At 43.7% G+C, this 21,172-nt stretch overlaps 1 protein-coding gene across 2 annotated transcripts in view; it reads right to left on the reverse strand.

Annotated features, from left to right (window-relative positions):
• LOC141259228 (transient receptor potential cation channel subfamily V member 5-like) overlaps nt 1-21,172 on the reverse strand; it is a 265,010-nt gene that overhangs the window by 23,874 nt on the left and 219,964 nt on the right. For both annotated transcript variants that reach the window (XM_073674833.1, XM_073674832.1), the window contains exons 10-12: nt 6,304-6,510; nt 6,101-6,187; nt 5,911-5,987 (exon numbers count right to left, since the gene is read on the reverse strand). In XM_073674833.1, coding sequence (XP_073530934.1) covers nt 5,911-5,987; nt 6,101-6,187; nt 6,304-6,510 — 371 coding nt within the window. The remainder of the gene's footprint in view (nt 1-5,910; nt 5,988-6,100; nt 6,188-6,303; nt 6,511-21,172) is intronic.

The following is a 21,172-nucleotide window of genomic DNA, read 5'->3' on the forward strand; positions in this document are numbered from 1 at the left end:
GGGAGCACATAGAGGGAAGATATAAGTACAGACACCATCTTAGGAAGACAGATGAGTAGTGAGGAGGAAAGTGACAGGAGCAGAGGCTCTGTACGAGTTCTGCTCCAGAGGCGGGCCTGGACAATGAGGCCCAAGACAGAGAGGAGAGGGAGCAGGAAGGCTCCAGGAACGGAAGAAGGGACTCTAGGGGTACGGGCCGTGCAGAAGGCCACCGGGAGGTGGCCAGGTCAGGCTGCATACAGGGAACCGGATCCCTCAACTAGTAAAAGATTGCATATCTTAACTAGAAACCGGAGGCTGCAGTATTTCATGTCCTGTAGCCCACATTCCATACAAGTCTCACCAGGAAGGTAACTACATAGGACCCAGGGGACGGAACAGACGTCGCCCGCTAAGGCCCGCAGATACTGGACTGGAACACTTGGTATGAGGTTAAAGGGGAGACAGCCAGAGAGAAGACACAGAAGGGGGTCCTGCTAAGTACTCCTGAGATATCTGAGGGGGGACTGAACCCCTCACTGAGTAAACGCAGCACGACGTGGACAGTTACACTGAGCTCTGTAACTTGGACTGCAATAACCGTGAGTAACATAGTAACATAGTAACATAGTAACATAGTTTGTAAAGCCGAATAAAGACTTGCGTCCATCAAGTTCGACCTGTTAGTTCTGTAATTGCTAAAGTTGATCCAGAGGAGGGCAAAAACCCCAAATGATTTGGCCAATCTTCACCTGAGGAAAAATTCCCTCCCGACTCTGAAACCATCAGTCAGAATAAATCCCTGTATCAACCTACTATTTTATTTTATTTTTAAGTATATGCTGAAATCTGCCTGGTATCTAGAAATGCATCCAGTCCCCGCTTGAACTGGTGTAGTGAATCCGACATTACCGTCTCCTCACTCAGTGAATTCCATATTCTCACTGCTCTTACCGTAAAGAACCCCTTCCTATGCTGGTGCTGAAACCTTTTCTCTTCCAGTCTTAGTGAATGCCCTCTTGTTACCGTAATATCCCTCCTTTTGAACAAATCCCGGGCTAGATCTCTATACTGTCCCCTAACATATTTGTACACATTTATTATGTCCCCCCTCAACCTTCTCTTTTCCAGGCTGAATAGTCCTAGTTTTGCCAACCTCTCTGGGTATTGCAGTCCCTCCATTCACTTTATTAATTTTGTTGCCCTCCTTTGTACCTTTTCAAGCTCATTTATATCCTTTCTATATATTGGGGCCCATAACTGAGCACAGTATTCCAAGTGTGGTCTGACCAGTGCTTTGTACAGTGGAAGAACAATGTTCTCATCCTTTGCAGCTATACCTCTTCTGATACATCCCATTACTCTGTTTGCCCTTACAGCAGCGGCCTGACTTTGGGCTCTCCAATTTAGTTTGCTATCAATCAAGATGCCCAAGTCCTTCTCCATCTCTGAATTCCCCAATGGTTTCCCATTCAGTGAGTACTGGTGACTTCCATTTTTCCTTCCCATATGTATGACCTTACATTTCTCCTCGCTAAACCTCATTTGCTATTTAATGCTCCACCTACCCAGCTTATCCAAACCCCTCTGTAGGTCTGCACTGTCCTCTTTTGTATTAATTGTTTTATATAACTTTGTGTCATCTGCAAATATTGATATTTTACTATTTATCCCTTTGACTATGTCGTTAATAAAGATATTAAATAACATTGGGCCTAGTACAGATCCCTGTGGTACCCCACTAGTGACGCTTACCCAATCTGAGAATATTCCATTTATAACCACCCTCTGCCTTCTATCCTTTAGCCAGTTAGCTACCCACTTGCAGACATTTTCCCCCAGCCCCATCATTCTCATTTTGTATACCAACCTATTATGTGGCACGCTATCGAACGCTTTTGAGAAGTCGAGATACACGACATCCACTGGTTCCCCCTGATCTACTCGAGAGCTAACCTCCTCGTAGAAGTCAATCAGGTTTGTTTGGCAGGAGCGATTCCTCATGAATCCATGTTGGTTCGGGATTAAAAGATTATTAGCATCAAGATGCTCCGTAATTGCCTCTTTAATGAAGCTTTCAAAAATTTTGCCCACAACGGACGTCAGACTCACCGGCCGATAGTTTCCGGCGTCACTTTTCGCTCCCTTTTTGAATATTGGCACTACATTCGCCTGTCGCCAATCAAGTGGCACAGACCCAGTCTCAACAGAGTCCTTAAATATAAGATATAACGGTCTGTCTATCACATTACTTAGTTTCCTTAGTACCCGTGGGTGTATGCCATAAGGTCCTGGTGATTTGTTTATTTTAATGTTACTGAGGCGTTTCTGTACCCCAGCTTGGGTTAGATTTGTCATACTTAGTGGAGGATTAAGTTTGTCACTTCTCATTTCTCCTGTTAGTTCTATTTCCTTTGTGAAAGTTGTCGAAAAAAAATTATTTAATAGATTAGCTTTATCCTCATCTTTCTCTATGATTTTGCCTTCCTCACTTTTTATCGGTCCAATATTATCCGATTTAATCCTTTTACTATTTATATACGTAAAGAACAGTTTGGGATTTGATCTACTTTCCCTAGCAATACGTCTCTCTGTTTCCTCCTTCGCTATTTTTATTTGTTTTTTACAGGTTCTCGTTTTTTTCTTGTAACACATTAGTGCCTCCTTACTGTTTTCCTGTTTTAATCTCTTGAATGCCTCTTTTTTGCTATTTAACGCCCCTTTTACGTTCTTGTTCAACCATATTGGTTTCCTCTTATTTCTGGCCCTTTTATTCCCATACGGTATATATCTCTCGCACTGAGTATTCAGAATTCTTTTGAAGGTTTCCCATTTACTATTCGTATTCCTTTGATTAAGAACTTTTTCCCAGTCAATAAGTTGAAGGCTTTCTTTCAGCTGATCAAACTTCGCCCTCCTAAAGTTTAATGTTTTTGTTGTTCCCTTATTGATAACCCTACTGAAGGGCATTTTGAAGTCGATAATATTATGGTCGCTATTACCTAGGTGCCCCCCTATCTGTACCTCAGTTATTCTATCAGGCCTATTAGTCAATATTAAGTCCAACACTGCCTTCCCTCTCGTTGGTTCCTGCACTAGTTGGGAGAGATAATTATCCTTAATATTTGTCAAGAACCTTTTTCCTTTCTGAGATCTACAGGTTTCTGTTTCCCAGTCAATATCCGGGTAGTTGAAATCCCCCATTACAATCACAGTCCCAGTCCCAGTAAAGACCCTGGGACTGCACCACCTTGTCTCTGTGTTTCTTGCTGTGCTAACACTCCCTGCACTACAACGCCCAGCACAACCTGCAACATCTTCTACACTGCCCTGAAGCTAACTCTTCCTGTGGGGAGTCATAACATCCTTGCTGCAATACCACCAGCTTCAGAGGACTGTTCCGCAGCTGCGGCCCCCTTTAGCCGCATTCCACAGGTGGCGTAGTTGAACTCTTTAATAAAAACCTATACATATAAAACTCCCCTTAGATTGACCGCCCTGGGTCACGGACCGGGTCACTACCACTGTGACTACAACCCCCAGCATCTACCGGCCCGGCACCGGGTACCCCACGGCCCAGGGGGTGCGTCACTTCCAGGTAAGCAGGCGGGCAGAACCCATAGACAGACTGGCGGACTGGACTGTAGGCAGACTGTCGGGCTGGAAAGTAGTCAGACTGGTGGACTGGACTGAAGATCAGACTGGCGGACAGGACTGACTTGCAGAGGACCTGAGGGCTGAAGCAAAGTAAGTATCACAGAGCAACAACCTTGCACGGGCACCTCCATATTGGAGGAGGTGCCTTATATGGGGAAAGTCCTCTGGCCATTGGCCGGGGACTTTTTAGGATGGCGCGCAGCCCCTTAAAGAGGGAGGGAGCGCGTGCGCGCCCTAAGCACAGAGCCAGGGAAGCTGCGTGCACCAGCAGCAGCAGCAGGGAGGCCGGAAGACGCCGAAGCAGGATCGCGCCAGTAAGGGGGGCGGCGTCTCTGCCTGGCAGGGGGCAGAGGCGCCGATGCTACAGCTTCACAATGTTGGGATTGGGTGATGAGATGGTAAGCCATATCAGGCAGTGGGAACTATCGCATTTTAGTTCCTATGTTCGCCTCGATTTAATGGCGTTATGAAAGGTGGGTAGATTATATGTGTTGGTATTAATGCTGTTTTTGTTTCACCTTAGGTGCATGCTTAATATGAATCCTAAGGCACTCTTATGTGTTCTGGGGGGCATTATGAGAAGATGTTCGTCCTGATGGCCGGCAACTCAGGCGGGGTAGGTCCAAGGTGTTGATCAAGTGGATTGTGGGAGGAAATGATATTTGAGTAAGATCATCTCAGGAATTAATTTGGGAAATAAAGTTTGACATATTGAGGTTGTGGTCAGCATATCCTGGGATTATCATCATTTGGTCGGACATCGTTGCGCGGTTCACGTGGAGGTTTGCGAGGTCAGTAGATAGGATTAACAAGACCCGGATTAAAGTAAATAAGGTGGTGGTGCGTTTTGTTGCCAGGAATGGGGGCATAGTGGTGCGACATAAGGATTTGGAAACACATTTGAGGGAGCATATGAGGTTGGATGGGGTCCATCTCAATGCAATCGATACTGATTTGTGAATTTTGGGTTTGAAGCATGATATCGAGCAAGCGGTGCATTTGTTATGGGACCAGGCCACGTAATGTGTCAAGTAGCTGGTTTGTGGCGGGGGAAAGGTCAGGGTTTGAGGCTGGTCAAGTGGTGATGGCCTTTGGTGGGAAGGCACTATTGGGGTATGGTGGCTTCTGTGATAGGCCAAGGTAACTTGCAGGCATACTTTCTGCAAAGTTAGGGTATTAATTAAGTGTTATTAATAACACATTGTTTATAATATTTGGGGCACCAGTGTTGTGGGCACCCCAAGTTTGTGTGTAATGTTTAATAAAAGGCTGCTGTGGCCGTTTTACCCAAGTTGCAGGCAGTCAAGTGTTTGTTTCAAGTATTTTAGTAATAATGGTAAAATTGTTGGATACATTGGGAGCGACCAAAAAAATCCCTCTTTAATATGTCAAGAAAGGCCGGGATCCCACAAGGTGGACAGTCCTCATGACAATTTAGAGGGTGGGAGTGAAGGGGTTAACTTATTTGAAAATAAGAATGGGGTTGATCTTTGGTGGTGTACCTGCAAGGAGTCTGGTTGGTGGGGGAGGAGTTTGGGGGTAGGGTTATGGGTAGATATTTAATGGGTAGGGGAGGAATTCTACCTTCTTCCTGGATCCAGCTCCCACGCACCCTTTCTTTTTTTCTGATTTTATTTTAAAAAATGCCTTTTCTGTCAGTGGCAGGGGATAGGTCTGGGTTTGAGGCTGGTCAAGTGGTGATAGCCTTTGGTGAGAAGGCACTATAAGGGTATGGTGGCATCTCTGATAGGCCAAGGTAACTTGCGGATGTAGGTCCTGCAAAGTTAGGGTATTAATTAAGTGTTATTAATACCTCAGTCTTTGAGCTGGTGCGGTGGGGCCAGAGAAAATTTCGTAAGGTTGTGGGTTATGCCTCTGGACCAGACCTATCTGCTGTTTGATTTTATATAATGTTTACATTGTTTATAATGTTTGGGGCACCAGGGTTGTGGGGTCCCCAAGTTTGTTTGTAATGTTTAATAAAAAGCTGCTGTGGCCATTTTACCCAAGTCGCAGGCAGTCATGTGTTTATTTCAAGTATATTAGTTATAATGGTAAGAATTGTTGGTTACATTGTAAGCGAACAAAAAATCCCTCTTTTGCTCATCAAGCAGTAAGACAAAGTGATAGCCGACTGATCAGGTCACTGGAGGCTTCCTATGACTATGGCTTCACGAATGTCTCCTGTGCCAATGAAACTGTCTATCTATCTATATATCTATCCTCGCTCATTCACACTAAACATTCAATAAAATGTGTATTCTGTTACCGTACATTAATAAGGAGAAAGGGCCGCCAGTTGATGCATTTCCAATATATTTTTTAGGGCCTAATTTAATAAGTAAAGGGATCTGAAAAAAAAAGTAAAACGTGAAATGAGGCTTCATAGGACCTTGACATTTTTTACTTCTCTAGTGTCTTCTAGCTATATACAGTATAGCCAATTAAGAAGTCAGAAGCATACCTCGCTGACAAGAATAAAGATAGCTCCAAACAGTGTAATTATCTCCCCCGCCAGCCTCACAAAGTCTTCTGTACTTTCATAGGCTTCCTTAAAGTACATGAAATGCATTGTGTTACATGAGAAGACATGTATTATACGGAGTAGATTGGCTTCTAATGTAATAATTTGTGATAATTAGTCCAACTAAATCTTTAGCAACTTACACAAATATTCTTTTGTTTCATCACAGTTATATTATCCCCTTCTCCAGGTGCCAAGGGCGTCAAAGGTCGATACAGGCTGACGGTTGTGAATATCACCATGTATGCAAGATAGCTGAGCATCCACACGAGAAAAGTCTTATAGCCAAATGAATTCCATTTCTGACTTAGCAGTTCTTTGACTGGTGTAACATCCACAAGTTTACGTACCTAGAGTGAATGTAAAAACATATACAGCATTTACAGTGGGGAAAAAAAGTATTTAGTCAGCCACCAATTGTGCAAGTTCTCCCACTTAAAAAGATGCGAGAGGCCAGTAATTGACATCATAGGCAGACCTCAAATATGAGAGACAAAATGAGAAAACAAATCCTGAAAATTACATTGTCTTATTTGTAAAGATATTTTTTTCAAATTTTGGTGGAAAATAAGTATTTGGTCAATTACAAACAAGCAAGATTTCTGGCTCTCACAGACCTGTAACTTCTTCTTTAAGAGACTCCTCTGTCCTCCACTCATTACCTGTAGTACTGGCACCTGTTTGAACTTATCAGTATAAAAGACACCTGTCCGCAAACCTCAAACAGTCACACTCTAAACTCTACTATGGTGAAGACCAAAATGCTGTCGAAGGACATCAGAAACAAAATTTTAGCCCTGCATTAGGCTGGGAAGACTGAATCTGCAATAGGCAAGCAGCATGGTGTGAAGAAATCAACTGTGGGAGCAATAATTAGAAAATGGAAGACATACAAGACCACTGATAATCTCCCTCGATCTGGGGCTCCACACAAGATCTCACCCCGTGGGGTCAAGATGATCTCAAGAACGGTGAGCAAAAATCCCAGAGCCACACGGGGGGACCTAGTGAATGACCCGCAGAGAGCTGGGACCAACGTTACACAGGCTACCATCAGTAACACACTATGCCGCCAGGGACTCAGATCCTGCAGTGCCAGACGTGTCACCCTACTTAAGCCATTATATGTCCGAGCCTGTCTAAAGTTTGCTAGAGAGAATTTGGATGTTCCAGAAGAGTATTGGGAGAATGTCATATGGTCAGATGAAACCAAAGTGGAACTGTTTGGTAGAAACATAACTCGTCGTGTTTGGAGGAGAAAGAATGCTGAGTTGCATCCAAAGAACACCATACCTACTGTGAAGCATGAAGGTGGCAACATCATGCTTTGGGGCTGTTTCTCTGCAAAGGCACCAGGACGACTGATCCGTGTACATGAAAGAATGAATGGGGCCATGTATCGTTTGATTTTGAGTGCAAACCGCCTTCCATCAGCAAGGGCATTGAAGATGAAACGTGGCTGGGTCTTTCAGCATGACAATGATCCCAAGCACACCACCAGGGCAATGAAGGAGTGGCTTCGTAAGAAGCATTTCCAGGTCCTGGAGTTGCCTAGCCAGTCTTCAGATCTAAACCCTATAGAAAACCTCTGGAGGGAGTTAAAAGTCTGTGTTGCCCAGCGACAGCCCCAAAACATTACTGCTCTAGAGGTGATCTCCATGGAGGAATGGGCCAACATAACAGCAACAGTGTGTGCCAACCTTGTGAAGACTTACAGAAAACGTTTGACCTCTGTCATTGCCAACAAAGGATATATAACAAAGTATTCAGATGAACTTTTGTAATTCACCAAATACTTATTTTCCACCAAAATATGAAAAATAATTCTTTCCAAATCATACAATGTGATTTTCAGGATTTGTTTTCTCATTTTGTCTCTCATAGTTGAGGTCTACCTATGATGTCAGTTACAAGCCTCTCTCATCTTTTTAAGTGGGATAACTTGCACAATTGGTGGCTGACTAAATACTTTTTTTCTCCACTGTATTATGTGAAACTAACATACAATTAAAGGGAATCTGTCAAGTCCTTAGACACTTTTAAGGCCCCCATACACGTTAGACTAATGTTTGCTGAACCTGCCAATGTCAACAGTTTCGGCAAACAGTTTAATGTGTATGGATACACTGGCCAACTGATCATAGGGAGAGATGTTGATCGGGCTTGTCCAATTTTGGACTGCAACAATCATGCAGCCAGGATCTGATTCATTGTTGTGTACACAAGGGAGAGACCTGTCAATCATCTGCAGCAAGGCTATGGTTCCTGGCTGGATCTTTAAAATATATTTTGTCAGAAACACTGGAGAGTTTCAGAGAAAAATATACCTGGCTGCAATCTTGTAGCCAGGATCTGATGCATGGTGTCTGTGGTTTGCGCAGCATGAATCAGGTGAGAGGTTCTCTTTAAAAATTGGATTTCATAAAATCTTCTGTATGGGTAAGATGTAGGCGTCCCATTACTTTTTAACATATCTTATTACAGAAAAATTTACCCCACTTGTTAGATGTTTTTTCTACCCCCTTCTTCTTGAAATGATCATTCACGTTGATTTTACTGATAGAACATGTCTTACATGAAGACAGGTTATCAGCTGAGAGATTAGACTACAGTTGCTGCCAATAGAAGTATATGGAAAGGAGAAAGGTAGGAGGGGCTAGAAAGAAACACACATAGAGATGGTGCAGCTTTCTAGTAAGTATTCTATTTCCTCATAGAGCTGACTTCACAGATACACTGCTCAGTACTTCTGTATGATGTCCTCCATGCTGCTGCTACTGCTATATCAGAGGGAGTCACAAGACAGCAGGAATTCCTCATGTCTTTGTGTTATGTTTGGTAAACACGATATCAGGCAGTCTCCTCCCACTAGCTTAGATAAATGGACCCTGCAGAAAGGGACACTACTAAAAATTCTTTATACAACTCATTTAAGGACCAGAAATGCTGCTAATCCTCATGTACACACCAGATAGCTTATTCTGAAAAGGTTAATTGAAGCAACAGTAAAGCCCCCATCACACTAAGCGAGATCTCTGGCGAGATCGCTGCTGAGTCACAAGTTTTGTGACACAACAGCGACCTCAGTAGCGATCTCGCTATGTTTGACACTTAGCAGCGACCAGGCCCCTGCTGTGAGATCGCTGGTCATGTCGGAATGGTCTGGACATTTCTTTGATCGTTGAGGCCCCTCTGGGTAGCATGCATCGCTGTGTTTGACACCTTACCAACGACCTTGTTGACGACTCAGACACAGAAACACATAGGCGTGCATCGTTACAGAGATCGTTACGGGTCGCCGCATCGTTGCTGCGTCGTTGGGAAGATCTGACTGACATCTCACCAGCGACCACATAGCGACGCAGCAACGATCCCTGCCAGGTCGTATCGTTGTCGGGATCGCTGTAGCGTTGCTTAGTGTGACGGGGCCTTTACACTTTAAATTAGGGTCTCGATGAAAAAAAAAATGTCTGTTGGTCAACTGTCCTCTGGTTCTTTCATACTTGCCTCAGTTTAAATGTTAGGTCTTTCTCTCTACATACACAAAAAAAGAGAGACCAGTCCTGGGTTAGACTGACCATCTGGCAAATGTCAGATGGACTGAATGCAGTGAGCCACATCGACCTGCAACACCTTCAACAATATCAGTATACTCAGAATACTGTTACAAGCTGTAGTGAAACAGAGAGCCATCAGCTTTCTGCTCTGCCACTTACTCAGGCAGGTTGCAGGCATATTGCAGTCTGCAAGAGGCTGGCAACATGTAGGGAACTAGTGACCAAACTTTGTGTACAGGAGTGTCAGCAAAGGTATAGTGAGAACAAATGCATGTATTGTGGAAACAAAGGGCATTATGTTTACCAGTGCCCAGTTAAGTCAGAAAACTCAAGCACCTAGGGTTGTCGGAGAGATGACCTTAGATGAGAAAGATTGCTCTCCAAAACTAGTGATCGAAGTCACACTGTTCTGGGGTGAGAAGTCACTATTTGCAGCAGCCCATATTGATTCCAGTTCCGCTGCCAACTTCATCCGTCAGGGTCTGGCTCTTCAGATTCTGACACAATAGCTTGATCAACCCCTGGCTATTGCTTCCATAGACGGACAACTCCTGTTTGAGCCTATCTGATTCATCCAAAAGGATTTTGTTCTACATGCTGTTGAAATTTTTGAACTCTGTCCTACTGGGTCTTCCATGGTTGCATTTACTCGTGCTGGTTGTCAATTGATCCTCCTGTCAAGGGGACCATTGTGTGCTACCACCTGCCTCGCCAAAGTCTCACCCAAGTCCTGCTTTCTGTGCTTACAAACTGTTCTTTTCTGAGCATCTATTATCAAGCCTTTGCAGATGTCTTTTGTGAGAAGACAATGGTTTTGCCACCTCATAGACCTTACGATTGCCCCATCGACCTTCAGATTGGCACCTCTCCTCCCCGAGGCCGGGTATAACTTCTATCCCTCACAGAGACTCGGACCATGTTGGAATATATCCAGGAGAACCTTGCCAAAGGATTCATTCAGAAGTCCTCTTCTCCTGCTGGTGCCGGCTTCTTCTTTGTGACAAAGAAGGATGGTTCTTTACATCTGTGTATTGTCGATCGGGGCCTTAACAAAATCACCATAAAAAACAAGTACCCTCTGCCCTTGATTTCAATGCTATTTAACAGTGTTGCAATAATTAAAGACATACAGTCTGAAAAGCGTTTGCATGCTAATACCATTTGGGTGATTGTGACTACCAGTCCTGTACACATTTTAAATTTACATCAATAAACTTCAGTTTTTAAGAAGATCCTGGATGCTGGAATATTTTCCTTTTTTATGCAACTTTTCCTGCGGCACAGCTGGTTCTGAGCCTCAGATCCTCTAGTGGGTGAGCTGATTTACCTCTTTTATAAAAAACAAGTACCCTTTGCCCTTGATTTCGGTGCTATTTAAAGGGAATCTGTCACCCCCTGGGCGATATCAGACCACTACTATGGCCATTCAGGGTATAGAAAAGTAAATCTATACTTACCTGTATGGTCAATAGTAGTGGTCTGATTGCTGAGAAATCTTCTTTAATAAAACCCATTCTACAGAGACTTGGCGTCCGGGGGACGCCAAGCCAACCCCTCCTATCTGCTTATTATACACGTAATTCGCCGCCTCTTTTGGAAATTGGCCATATAGGTAAGTATAGATTTACTTTTCTATATCTTGTATGGCCATAGTAGTGGTCTGATTTCTCCCAGGGGGTGACAGATTCCCTTTTTTTTTAATACTGTAAATTTTATTGAAAATTTATAAGGTTTAACAATAGAACCAAAGAAATAAGGCATAAACTGAAATTAATAGAGCATGTTGGAAATCTGCTATGGATCATACACTTATCTGTGTTCTTCATGTAGTCTTCTAATAAACAGTGTTTAGTCCATGCACTATCATACAAGGAGCTGAATATTTCCATAGTTCGTGTAACTGTAGGAGCTGCTCGCTTACTCAATCATTTGCTATAATCTATATTTCTTTACAATTTCAAAAACACTACTAACCTTTATGACACAGACAAGAAAACAACAGGGGGAGGGGGAAGGGTAATAAGGCAAAATATTGGAAGATTTCAGCAGTAAACTCTGTTCTCCTTTCCTTGAACAAATATCAGGTATTAAATTGGGCCCAGTAATAGTCCCATGGTCCCCACACCTTATTGAATACATCTAATTTGGCGTTTATTACTGCCATCAGGTGTTCCATTCTTTGTATATCCGCAATTCTACTTAGTAAATCTCTATTAGAGGGGGGGAGCGTTTTTTTCCAATGAAGAGCTATGAGGCATCTAGCTGCTGTTAGGATGTGGAGAAGCAGCTTTGAGGAGTTTTTACCCATCCCTCTTGGAGTAACATTTAATAAATATATAGCTGGGTCTAGAAGGATTTCAGTAAACAATACTTCCCGCAGGAGGGATCTGACATTTTCCCATAATGGGGTCAGGATCGGGCATGTCCAGAAAATGTGGGTAAGGGACCCCGTAGCAGCTCCACAGTGCCAGCAGCCATCCGGGATAGAGGGGTTTAATTTGTGTAGTAGTTCAGGGGTATGATACCAAAACATCATTAATTTATATTGATTCTCTTTGTATAAAGTGCAAAGAGAGGTTTTGGATGTTTTATCCCAGATGGACTGCCAGCACTGCCGTGATAGTTCCCTTCCCAGAAACCTCTCCCACTTAGTCATGTATGAGTGTTTAGGAGGTGGATCCCCCTTGGAGTGTTAATTAGACCATATATGTCCAATATCAGACCCTTTGTTGACGAGCCCCTTTTACATATCTTTTCAAACTCAGTAGGAGAGGACACCTTCAATGACCCAAACAAAGAAACTGCAAAAGATTTAATCTGCATAAATTGAAAGAATTCCCTGTTTGTTATTCTAAAGTTAGCTTTAATGTGGTCAAAAGTGTGTAATTCCAATGAGGTTCCATCTACCAGGTCTGCAAATCTAAAAGAGAAAATAGTCGGCACTCCGTGTAGCTAGGGTGGTGCACGTGGAAAACAATGTCTGTAGGAAAAGCAAATCCCGACACTCATGTGTTGATGATTAGGTCGTTTATTCCACCACTCACAAAAAGACGTTTCAGCCTGTCCAAGGCTTTTTTCAATTGTTTCAGCCTGTCCAAGGCTTTTTTCAACACGTGAGTGCCGGGATTTGCTTTTCCTGCAAATCTAAAAAGGCCTGCCTTTATCCATGGGAGCACCATGTCCGAGCTCAAGCTATTTGGAATTAGCGGTTGATATATGAAGGATATCATTGGCGATCTTGGGGAAGTTAGTTCAAATCTCTTACCACAGGTCTGCCATATTTCCCTTGTGAACCTGATAGGACCCAAAAGGGGACGACTTATCTTTAATGGTCTACTCGTCCAAAGCAGGGCATTTGGATGAATGGGAGCCAGCCATAACTTCTCTATTTCAGTCCATTTATTGTATGCCCATAACGAAGCCCACGAGGGGACCCTTCTGAGATGAACCGCCCAATAATACTTAATAACATCCAGTACTGACATACTTCCCTGATTTCTGTGAGTGGTTAAGATTTGTTTGGCTATTCTGTCTTTTATCATTCCATATAAATCTCATTATTGCTGCTTGAAGGGATTTGAGTTCTCCCATAGGGACTCTCACCGGAAGGGTCTCAAAGTGATAACTTAATTTAGGGAGGAGGGACAGCTTGACCGAGGCTATTCTCCCCATCATGGAGATAGAAATAGATTTCCATTTTGTTAGCAAGTTTTTCAGCTCTCTAAATAGGGATGGGAAATTCTTAGCATATAGGGTGTTATAGGATGAGGAAAGGTTGACTCCTAGATATTTAATTTCATCTGTTTTCCAACGGAATTTGTAGTTTGATTTCAGATGATCAAGGGCTTGGGGGATAAAGTTTTAGCTGTGTTAACTTTGTATCCTGACATAAGCCCATATTCCTTTAGTGTGGCCATAAGGTTGGGAAGTGATACGTGAGGAGAGGTTAGGGTCATTAGGACGTCATCCGCGAACAGTGATATCTTGAAAATTTTCCCCTTAATTTCCACACCAGAGATACTAGAATTTTGGCGAATCGCCGCCGCCAACGGCTCTATGCACATGGCAAAGAGGAGGGGAGATAAAGGGCACCCCTGTCTTGTTCCATTCGAAATTTATAATTTAGGGGAGGTATGAAGGGGGGTTTTAATAGATGCTGAAAGGGTTCCGTAAAGAGCCCTCAATGCCATCATAAAAGACCCAGACACTCCGAACGCCATCATTGTTTCAAATAGAAAGGACCAACTGAGGCGATCGAAGGCCTTCTCTGCATCTAAACTAAGGAGAAGGGCCTCGGTCTTGTTGGTATTAACCACATCTATGAGGTCCATAACTTTCCTGGTGTTATCTCCCCCTTGGCGAAATGGGATAAATCCCACTTGATTCTTATCTATTATTTGTGGAAGCCACTGGTTAAGCCTATTTGCTAGTATTTTGGTAAATATTTTCAAATCTGAATTTAGTAGAGCAATGGGCCTATAATTATCACAATCTAATGGGTCCTTGCCTGACTTGGGAATGAGGATTAGATGAGAGTGGGAGAGAGTTTCTGGAATCGGTGAGCCCACCATGAAAGAATTAAACAGATTAATCATATGAGGAGACAGCTCATCTATGTATGTCTTGTAGTATAGATATGGCCACCCATCAGGGCCAGGGGCCTTGCCCAGTGGAAGTTCTTTTATGTTTTCACACAGTTCCTCAGCTGAGATTGGGGCGTTAAGGGCTTCCACCGCCTCCGGGGGAGCACTGGCAGATTAAGCGCGGACAGATAATTGCTAAGTAAGGTCACCCTACGAGAAGGATCCAGTGGTAATGTCTCCTGGAGGTTATAGAGTCTCTGATAGAACTCTTGAAAGATTTTAGAAACATCCACTGGGTCGTATCGTATAGCACCCTCTCTGTCTCTAAGTGTCTGGGGATTTGAGTTTGTAAGTCTATCTTTTTTTTTTTTTTCCAATGATGTAAGTCTATCTTTGAGCTGTATGGCTAATATAGTGTGAGCCTTGTTTCCCTTCTCATAATACCTCTGTTTGGAGTAGAGAAGTTTTTCCACCTTACATATGGCCAAATCCTTCAGTTTGTCTCTTATTGCAATCACCTTTCTCAAGATACTAATATTCGGGGAGGAGGACAGTTTATTTTCTAGAGATTTAAGATGAGAGGTTAGTTTAGACTTTTGGATTTGGGTATTTTTTTTTAATCCGGCCCCTTCCCTGATACAAAATCCCCTCATCACCGCCTTATGGGCCTCCCACAATACAGCCGGTGAGGATACTGAATTCATGTTCAAATTGAAGAAGTCTGTTAGGTGGGACTCGAGGGTCTTCCTAAAAGTTGGATCTTTAATCAGAAACTCGTTAAGCCTCCAGTGACATGTTCGCGTTGGGGGGCACATTGATTTTATGTCTAATATCACCGGTGCATGATCCGACCATGAAATTGCCCCTATATCAATTCTTCTTATAGTCCTGAGAACTGCAATGTTAGCGAAGAAATAATCTATGCGGGTATGGGTGCGATAGGGGGGCGAGTAGAAGGAGAAACCTTTTTCTTTTGGGTGCTCTATTCTCCATAGGTCGAACAGCGAATTGGCTCTTATGAGTTTACGAAACTCCAGGGACATTCTGCTTAGCTGCAGTGAGGGAGGCTTATACTATAGACTGCCTATCAAAAGACTCAGCAAAGGAAATGTTAAAGTCGCCACCCAATAACACAGGACCTGGCTGCAGTCTATGAATCAGGGTAAATACCCTACGTAAGAAATTTATCTGTCCCGAAAAATGTGCGTAAACATTGCCCAAAATTACGCGATTACCCTGTAATGAGGATTTTAGTAAAACGTATCTACCCCCCGGGTCCACATGTGTTGCCTTCACCTGTATCAGGCAGTTAGTGGCTATTAATATTGCTACCCCTCCCTTTTTGCTGTTATTATGGGCCGAATATACTGTGGGGTATTGTTGGGAAGCAAAATTGAACGTGCTCTTATTGTCAAAGTAGGTCTCCTGCAGGAAGACTATATCCGCCCTCAGGGATCTCATCTCCTGAAGCACGAGACGTCTCTTTATAGGGGAGTTAAGACCCCTTACATTAAGTGAAATTATACGTGCCATGTTTATATCTTATTGTATGGAATGTGCCTTTTAATGTGCCTCTACTCACGGAACGCTTCCGAACACCTTCTCCATCTGGAAACCTTTGTGCTGGGGACTCTCTGAAATCCCCCTTCCTCTGACGAAGAAACCTCAGCCAGCATAGGAAAGGAAGGGAGGGGAGACACATGAGGGAAGTGGGGAGACACTGATGAAAAAACAAAATATGCATTAAACAAACTGACACTACACCAAATTCTACCTTCAATATACTTGTTCCCAGGATATCTCCTGGAGAAAAAGGGGGAGCCTCCTGTAGCACAAAATGAGCCCACAGAATAGGCAAATTTAAAGTCAAACCCCCTGGAACTATCCAGGTATTCGCTAATAAACTATAGATGAAAAAAGGGAATACCCCTTTAACTAATTAATTCGAGAGGGTGCCCTGAAAGATTCTTTAACTACCAACTAGGGGTGAGAGTATTCGTCTCTAAAAGGGGAACCCACTAAAAGTAGAGAGGATGGAAAACTGAACAAGAATACAACACCTCTCAGTGGCTCCCCAGGCACTTATTATATATAATGAATGAATAAAACATGTCCAGCAATTAAGTGATGGATTGTGCCACCACTATCACATCTTGTTTAGCACCGGCCTGTGCCAGGCTCCCCCCCACTCAAGGCATACAAGCTAGGGGGTTAGTGATCAACGGGGGGAATTTTGGAGAGATGACTCCACGTCTCCCCCCCCCTCCTCTCTTCCGTCCCCGTCGCTCCTTCCGGGACCACAAAGGTGGGGGAGCTTCCTGGGGGTTAGGAGCCTCCCAGTCCTGAATCTTTGGGCACGACAATCCCAGGGAGTCACAAAAAATCCGCAGGTCCTCCAGGACGCTCAAGGTTGACGTTGTTCCATTGCGGCTCACGTGCAGGGCAAAGGTGAAACCCCAACTGCATGGTATTCGTTGTTCTGTCAAGATCTTTAGTAGCGGTTTAAGGATTCTTCTTTTCAGAAGTGTTACTCTGGAGAGGTGTGGGAACAGCTGCAGATCTCTGCCTATATACGTTATGGATTTTTGTGTTCTGGCTTTGTACATTATCCTCTCTTTGGTTTCAAAATCATGCAAGCAACAGATAATGTCCCTCGGGAGTGCAGAGAAGCCCTTTGGTTGAAGGGCCCTGTGAGCTCTGTCCAACTTTATATTGGATGTAGGGGGTTCCCCTAGGACAGAGTTGAAAATCGCTTGGAGAATTGCTTTGGGATTTTCCTGCCCCTCAGATTCTGGGACCCCCCGGACTCGTATGTTACAACGTCTGCCCCTGTTGTCTAGATCCTCCATGTGGGAATGCAGCTCTTTCACCATCTTATTTTGTTTGGCTATGACATGCTGTAAGTTCTTCATGTAAACTCTAGTGGCATCATGATCCTCCTCCAGAGTATTTAAGCGCCCTGTCAGGCTTTGTAGATCTTGCCTGCCGCATGATATTTCAGACCTGCAGGCTACTTCAGCTATTAGGGTTTTAAAATCTTCTCTGGAGGGAATCTGGGACAGGAATTTCTTCCAAGCATACTGGGAATCCGGGGGTGTTTGGCACCACCCCTCCTCCTCTGACTCACAAGGCAAGGAGTCATGTTCCAGTGCACTGCAGGGAGGGTATTGTGGCTGCAAGGGGGTTCCCCCCTCTCCTGCCCCCCTCAGCTCCTGCTCTCTGTGAGGTACATCAGTCTCCAATCGTCCAGTGCCAAGCGAAACATGTATACTCTCACTATGAGAAGTCCCCTCATTGTCAGACCAGATGCTTATAAAGCTGCTTCCCTGTACTTTTCTCTGTTGGTAATTAGCTTTCAGGGAGGGAAGGGCGGCTGTTACTGTGGAGCTGCATGTTTTCTCCTTCCAGTCAGCGTTCTGCTGGGGGAGAGGGGGGGCTGCTGCAGTGAGGCAATGGCTGTGGCTCCATTCTCCTGAACCTCCCTGCTTATCTTCCCTTGCTGTGTGTACAGAGCTGGGAGCCGGCTTCACCCCCTCCCTTCTGGTGAGAGCCCTCAAGCCTCCTACCATGTCGTCTGCTACTTCTCCGTCCTCCTGGGCTAATATGATCTCTCCTCTGGAGCAAGATGGCGCCTGCCCTCCTGTCTCAGCCGACCCTCTGGTTTGAAAGGCATCCAGGGCTGTCTCTGGGGGAGCCTCGCTTCCACCCCCAGGGGCAGGGGTCCTTGTTCTTCTGGAAGCCATAGTTTTTTTTTGTTATTGGCCGGTGATGTGAGTTAGAAATCTGCTGGATTGCTCGGTGTCTGGGGGAGCTCCACACTCCTGCTTCTGCTCAGGTCTGCATCCAGGACACGCCACCACAGATTCCCTTTAACAGTATTCATGGGGCTACAATTTTCACCAAATTGGATGTCTGGACAGAGGCCTTTGTGAGAGCTCCGATGCTGCATCACCCCAACCCTAACAAACAGTTTATTATAGAAGTGGATGTCTCCTCTTTCGGTGCTGGGACTGTTTATTTTTTTTAAAGAACTTCTTCTGGGAAATCTGTCTCCTGTGGATTCTTTTCTAAACTGTTCTCACCGGCAGAGCAAAATTATTCTACTGGTGATCGTGAACTACTGGCCATTAAGATGGTACTTGAAGAATGGCGTCATCTACTGGACGGCTCCAGCTCTCCAGTAATAATATACTGGATCATAATAACTTAACTTTTCTGCAGTCCACCCAACGTTAAATCCTCGTCAAGCCAGGTGGGCACTCTTCTCTTGTTTTGATTTCGAGCTACACTTCCGTCCAGCGGAGAAGAAAGTTAAATCGGATGTGCTGTCTCAATCTTTTGACGTGATTGATTCCGTGGAGGAGGCTCAGCGTATCATAGACCCCTCGAGGATTGTTAAAGTAGCCCCTGTCCTTTAGAAAAATATTCCCACCAGTAAAACCTTTGTTCCTACTGCTAATAGAAGAATATTGTCCTGGGTACACGAATCCAAGCTAGCCAGCCACGTGGGTGTACGCAAGTCTACTCGCTGTGGGATGACAATCTATTTAGTCGATTGGAAGGGTTTTGGCCCATATCTTGGGAGCCTTCGGAGAACATCTGTACCCCTACCATCCTTGAAAGATTTTTCTGTCAGTCTGGTCAAAAAAGGAGGTGTTGTAAGGGGTACTACTGTTACACCGGTGACTCGCATGCCTTCTAAGCGCCGCCCAATTCATCGAGTTTTCCACTCTGCTCCACCCAGTACCTAACCATTGGTCTGAGTAGCCTTCTGCAACATTTCAAGCTCTGCTGATTCTGCCTGTTGCTGTGAGACTCCACCTGGCTATAGGGAGGCGAGGCCAAGCTCTGTAAGAATTTATATCCACTCTGTCCTGCAGAGATCTTCTTCCCTGGCCTATCACAAGCCAGCAGATGATATTTCAGGCAACTTCATCTTCCACTCCTGAACTTATGTTCCTATTAGCTTGTCTTTAGTTCCTGTTTGTGAATGTTTGTTCTGTTTCTCCTGTTATTGACCCGGCTCGTTTACCGTTTATCCTGATCTCTCTGCTCCTGACTTCTGCTGTGTACATTGAACCTGTTCTGCCTGCTGTGACCTTGGGTTGTCTGACTACATCTTTGCCTTCGTCCACCTGTACCTCGTACCTGTGTCTCTGACTCTCGGGTCTGTTTCTGCAGACCTGGGGACTGCCTTGAAGTGTTACCTGGTGGCTATCAGCGGCCAAGCCTATCCTCACCATCAGAGGCGCTAGTCAATACCTGGTAGTCACTTAGTCATGACCCTCCAGAGTAAGCCTAGCCTGTGGTGCAGTGGATCCACACCCACCAGCGTTCCTTTCAAAGCTTTTCATTGTGTAGTGTAATAAAGTATAAAAATAATAAGTAATAAAGTAAATTTGGAGGCCTGTAATCATCATCTCATCATGTTCTAGATTCCACAGTTCATGTACGATCTCTTGTGACCTTCTATGCTCTTAGTCAATAATGGTACAGAGACACCAAAATGGCACAATTTACATAACTACTCCTTTTTTATATTCTGCCAGCTATAAATCTCCCACAATCTCTTCAACTCATTAAATAGAAATAATGAGCAGGTATCCAATAATGTAACAAGGTTACAGGAAATTGGGCTGAAAAGTCACACTATCTCTTTCCTCCAACTATGAACTAGTTAATTGGAGATTTTTACAGTAATATTAAAATTCATATTTAATTCATCTGGATATTATTAACATGGCTTTTAGCTAGAAATAATTGATGACACAAACTGTTTTACTTCAATTTAAAAAAATAAATATTTATGATGTACATTTATGTTCGCTCGGTGCCTTCTGAGAATTTTGAATCCTTTTAGTTAATGGTGTCTTAGGAACTGGTGAACAAAATTATGCATAAAGCGTGGCTCTTTCTAAGAGTTCTACTATTGCTAATCCTCTTACAAGAAAGTATTTTAATCCTATACTGCTCATACAGTGCAGGTACTCGAGAAATGAAAACATCAATTAGGTGTGAAGAGAAGCAAGATTGCAATGAATTGCACGCCACAAACATTTGAGTCAACACGTCGCAGGTGAAAAATAGCCAATAAAGGGCATTCTGGGAGAATAATGGAATTAGATTACTTGCAAAGAGCACATGTTCATTTCTCCTGGTAGCTAGTGAAGTAAGAGGCAATAACAGGATAATGGAGAGCAAAATTAAAGTGTACCAAGTCATCAGAACTAATAGGATGATATTAGTGGACGAGGGGAAAAACTACTCTCATTTTAGTTTTTCCAACTAAAGTTGTAAGTATACTTTATGGACAGACACAAAACTTGATTTATACGTAAAGCATAATATACAAAACATTAGTAAAACATAAACACGTCATAAAAACAGCTCAGATGAGCAAGTGTTTTTAGAGTGGTCCCCAATGTATAGCTGAAAAACTACAACTCCCAGCATGCTTTATCTTTTCTTTTAAAATTAAAATTTTTGGCATATGTTATTATAGTTTTGCAATAGGTCCTATGTAATTAAAGGGGTCTTCTCACAAGCAAAGTAGTAAATTTTAAGCAACAGATCTTGGAATAATAATACGTTATACAATTGGATGTGTTAAAGGAAAATGTTCCTGTGCCGAGATAATCTTAGAAATATGCCACTGCTGTATACTGATATTTGCTGTGTCAGACTATGCTGAGCTGCTCCAAATCTCCTTACTACGGCTCCAGGCCAGGGGAGGAAGCACAACTTGCCTATGTTAAGTGAGTATACAGACAAAACAGCAAGTGCCCACAGCTGCACCTTTCTCAGGTAACACATTTCACTGCCTGTTTTATCACAGCAGCAAATGTTTGTGCCGCATCTCCAGCTCTCTGAGC

This window comes from Phyllobates terribilis, unplaced genomic scaffold, assembly GCF_046119375.1.
Source record: "Phyllobates terribilis strain yellow unplaced genomic scaffold, ASM4611937v1 Scaffold_3__8_contigs__length_932513732, whole genome shotgun sequence".
In the NCBI taxonomy this organism is placed as follows: domain Eukaryota; kingdom Metazoa; phylum Chordata; class Amphibia; order Anura; family Dendrobatidae; genus Phyllobates; species Phyllobates terribilis.